This window comes from Trypanosoma theileri (assembly GCF_002087225.1).
Source record: "Trypanosoma theileri isolate Edinburgh chromosome Unknown TM35_Tth_4_V1, whole genome shotgun sequence".
Taxonomy (NCBI): Eukaryota; Euglenozoa; class Kinetoplastea; order Trypanosomatida; family Trypanosomatidae; genus Trypanosoma; species Trypanosoma theileri.
The window spans coordinates 827,599-831,259 of record NW_021639846.1 but is presented as its reverse complement, the minus strand read 5'-3'; the positions used below and the strand labels follow the sequence as shown (position 1 = coordinate 831,259).

The 3,661-nt window shown below is 42.3% G+C and overlaps 1 protein-coding gene across 1 annotated transcript; it reads left to right on the top strand.

Annotated features, from left to right (window-relative positions):
* TM35_000044650 (putative helicase) lies at positions 1–3,456 on the top strand (the record flags this gene model as incomplete). The annotated part of the gene is made up of 1 exon (XM_029022659.1): positions 1–3,456. A coding segment is annotated over one exon (3,456 nt), but the record flags the coding sequence as incomplete, so codon positions are not given.
* Positions 3,457–3,661: the final 205 nt, after the last annotated feature.

The window sequence follows — 3,661 nt, the reverse complement described above, 5'->3', positions numbered from 1 at the left end:
CGGGATGTACTGCAGCAGCTGGCCCAACAACAGCAACAACAACGTCAGGGAGGACCCCACTTAGTTCAACAGGGAAATGAGCGGGATGTACTGCAGCAGTTGGCCCAACAACAGCAACAACTACAACAGCAACAGCAGCGTCAGGGAGGACCCCACTTAGTTCAGGTTAATGAGCGAGAGGTATTGCAGCAGCTGGCCCAACAACAACAACAACAACAACAACAACAACAGCAACAGCAGCGTCAGGGAGGACCCCACTTAGTTCAGGTTAATGAGCGGGATGTACTGCAGCAGCTGGCCCAACAACAGCAACAACAACGTCAGCATCATCAGGAAGGTATGTCACGTTTAGGTCAGCAACAGCGACAGCAGTCAAATACACAACGGCCTCCGCATCAGGGTGGGCAACGGCGACCTCAAGATCAGCGAACTGGTCGAGGATCACGGCAGCATAATCATATCAACCGATCCTCCATCACCCCCAACAATTCGAGTAATAGCGTTCCTACTAGTGCGGACGTTGAGAATGGTGGTAATTCTAAACGCGATGAAGAGGCACTTCAGGGGTTCAAAGATAAATACGCACGACAGGCTGATGACGATGCCCGTACGGAACATCTACGCGCCCAAGCAGCCACCTCTGTTGGTGTTGTTGGTACACTCGACGTACCGCGCTGCAGCCATATGATTGCCACCCACGATGTTACTATTGTCGTTACGGATACCGGCACTGGCAAGAGTACTCTCATCCCAAAAGCCATTCTTGATGAACAGCCCACAGCGCGGATTGCAAATGCCCAACCCCGCCGCACACCAGCCATCAAATTGGCGCAGCGTGTAGCAGAGTTGTATGGTGAAAAGGTAGGAGAACGTGTGGGGTATTGGGTGCGGGGCGAACATGTTGGGGCAGTGGGTGATACCCCTATTATGTATGTGACGAACTACACTCTCTTTCTCCATTTATTACATAATGCTCCAGATGATATTGGCCTTACACATGTTATATTTGATGAATTCCATGAGCGTACCACGGAGGTGGAAGTTCTACTACTTATGATGAAACTAGTAATGCAGCGTTATCCTGGAAAACTAAAACTGGTGTTATGCAGTGCCACAGCGGAGGTTTCTAAATGGGCATGTTTCTTTGATGACTTAACTGTTGCCGAGTACTCCAAGGCAAATGCTATGTATCCTATTCATGAATATTATTTAGAGGATGTATGTAAACTTGTAGGTATGTCCTTTGTCGAACCAATTATGAGTCCCTCTGGTGTTGTACAATCAACTCAACTTCATGCTATTATTATGTATATAAAAGAAATGCTAAAGCTTTTGGCAGCAACAGCAGTACCGCAGCATAGTATTCTTGTCTTTGTTCCTGGTCGAACAGTTGTAGAACAGTTATCAACATGGATTCGTGATAATTTAGGGGATCAATTAGATCCTATTCCATGGTACCGTGATATTGAACTCGCCTTTATTCAAGAAGCTCTCCAACGGGAGTCTGTGACTAAGAAGAAGGTATATGTGGCTACCGATATTGCAGAAGTTTCTCTTACTTTACCAGATGTAGTCTTCGTTATAGACTCTGGTACTGCTAAAAGACCACATATTATTGAATCAAACCCTAATTCTGTAGCATTTCCACCACTTGAACTTGTTTGGGAAAGTTCTGTAAATTTAATGCAGCGTCGTGGTCGTATTGGGCGTGTACAACAAGGATTTTTCTTCACTATGCTTTCACGCAAACAAACTCAGGAATTGTTACCGAATGAATCCCGATTAGGAAATGCTGTATTACATGAAATTGTACTTCACTCACTTCATTTAACACCATCACCATTTTTAATGTTTTCTCTCTGTCGTGAGGAGCCACGAAAAGTAAGTGTACGACTGAGTTTATCAACATTATGTGATGGTGGTTACATTGTACCAGAAGCCGACACCAACGCATTGATTGAAGGTATTGATAACTCTATACACCTTCGTGTAAAAGAGGCATGGAATGCACTTATTCTTAGCGCACATGAAAATAAATCAAATGGTAAAAATCCTTCAGATTACCCACTTGCCTATCTTCGCTTTAATGTAACCTTACGAGGTTTAATTGTTGGTGGACTTCCATTTGATGTGGAATCTGGTACAATTGTCTTTCATGGACTCGTAATGGGATTAACAACACTTGGTATTATAGCAGCAGCGTGTGTATCCTGCAATACACCCTTCTATGTTCCTTATAATCCAATGGACCGAAAAGAACGTTTACAACAACTTCTTCAGGTGGAAGAAGTGATGCGTGAGTTTAAAGGGGAATACTATAATGATGCCGTCTCAGCTGTTGGGGCTGTTATTGCGTATATGGCCATGCAGCGTGAAGGATTATCTGAAGAGGGACAAAATGCCTGGTGTCAAGAGCGTTACTTAAGCCGAAGTCGGATTACAGATATTTTACTTGTAGTGCGACAAACCAAAGATCAACTTGCCGCTATTGTTCCTTTTGAAGATGTAACAGATGTGGATGAACTGCTGGAGCAATATAATGAACACACAATAACTCTTTCTCTCATGTGCTCTGCAGCTCATATGCATCATGCTATTTATGTTCTCTATGATGCTCAACAGGCCGAGAAAAAACGGTACGCAGGAAGTGGAGTGTTTGTAAACATTAATTGCTGTAGAGATAAGTCGGTACCAACAACATGTCCATGGAGTCAGGATACAGTTTGTATTCCGTTTACCCTACAAACTATATATGGAAGACTTGTGGGTTCATTCTCCTCTCAACTTCGACCTGAAGTCTTTAATGTAATGCTGCTTCTATTCTGTAGTCGTCTCACCTATGAGGAGATTAAGGAAAATACTGATATTGTTACCTTTGAGGTATCCCAAAGTGGGAGTTGTGTTTATATTAACTGTGATAGTACAACAGCCCTTCAGTTATTACAACTCCGACGTTTAATTTGTGCAAAGTTATGCGTATTACATCTTCTTATGCTGCGTGAGGTTTCACCTAATGACCATGAGGCCACAGCGGAACACCTGCAAAAGACTGGAAGTGATTTTGGTATTCCCGCCGGTTTAGATCAACACCCACATCTCATCTCTGCTATGATTACTTCTTCTTTAAAGAAGGTTGTACAACGCATTGAAATGGGCGCAGCGTCTGCAAAGGAGTCCATGGCAAATCCCACCGCAAACCCTGATGTTGAAACTTCTACTAGTAATAATAATAGTAATAATGATAGTAATAAAGATAGTAGTAGTAGTAGTAATAATAATAATAAAAAGGTGCAGCCACTCTGCAATGCCACTATGCGCCCAGCGGAGTTTCACCCCACGCGGCAGTCGGCTCTTGTCTTCTCAAGTAACGGCTGCGCGGGTTATGAACACGTCGTGCTGAGCGGAATGACTTCTGTGCCGCGGGACCCGTACGCCTCTCCACGGCCACGCACGTGAAGAGAGAAATAATAATAATAATAATAATAATAATAATAATAATAATAATAATAATTAAAACGAACGAAAAGGAAGAAAGAAAAAAAGAGCAAAATGAATTGTAATTTTTTTAAAAAAAGAAAAAATATTTATTAAGAAGACATAGAACCGGAACGGAAAATATTTATATTATAAAAATGAATAAATAAATATAAATATAAATATA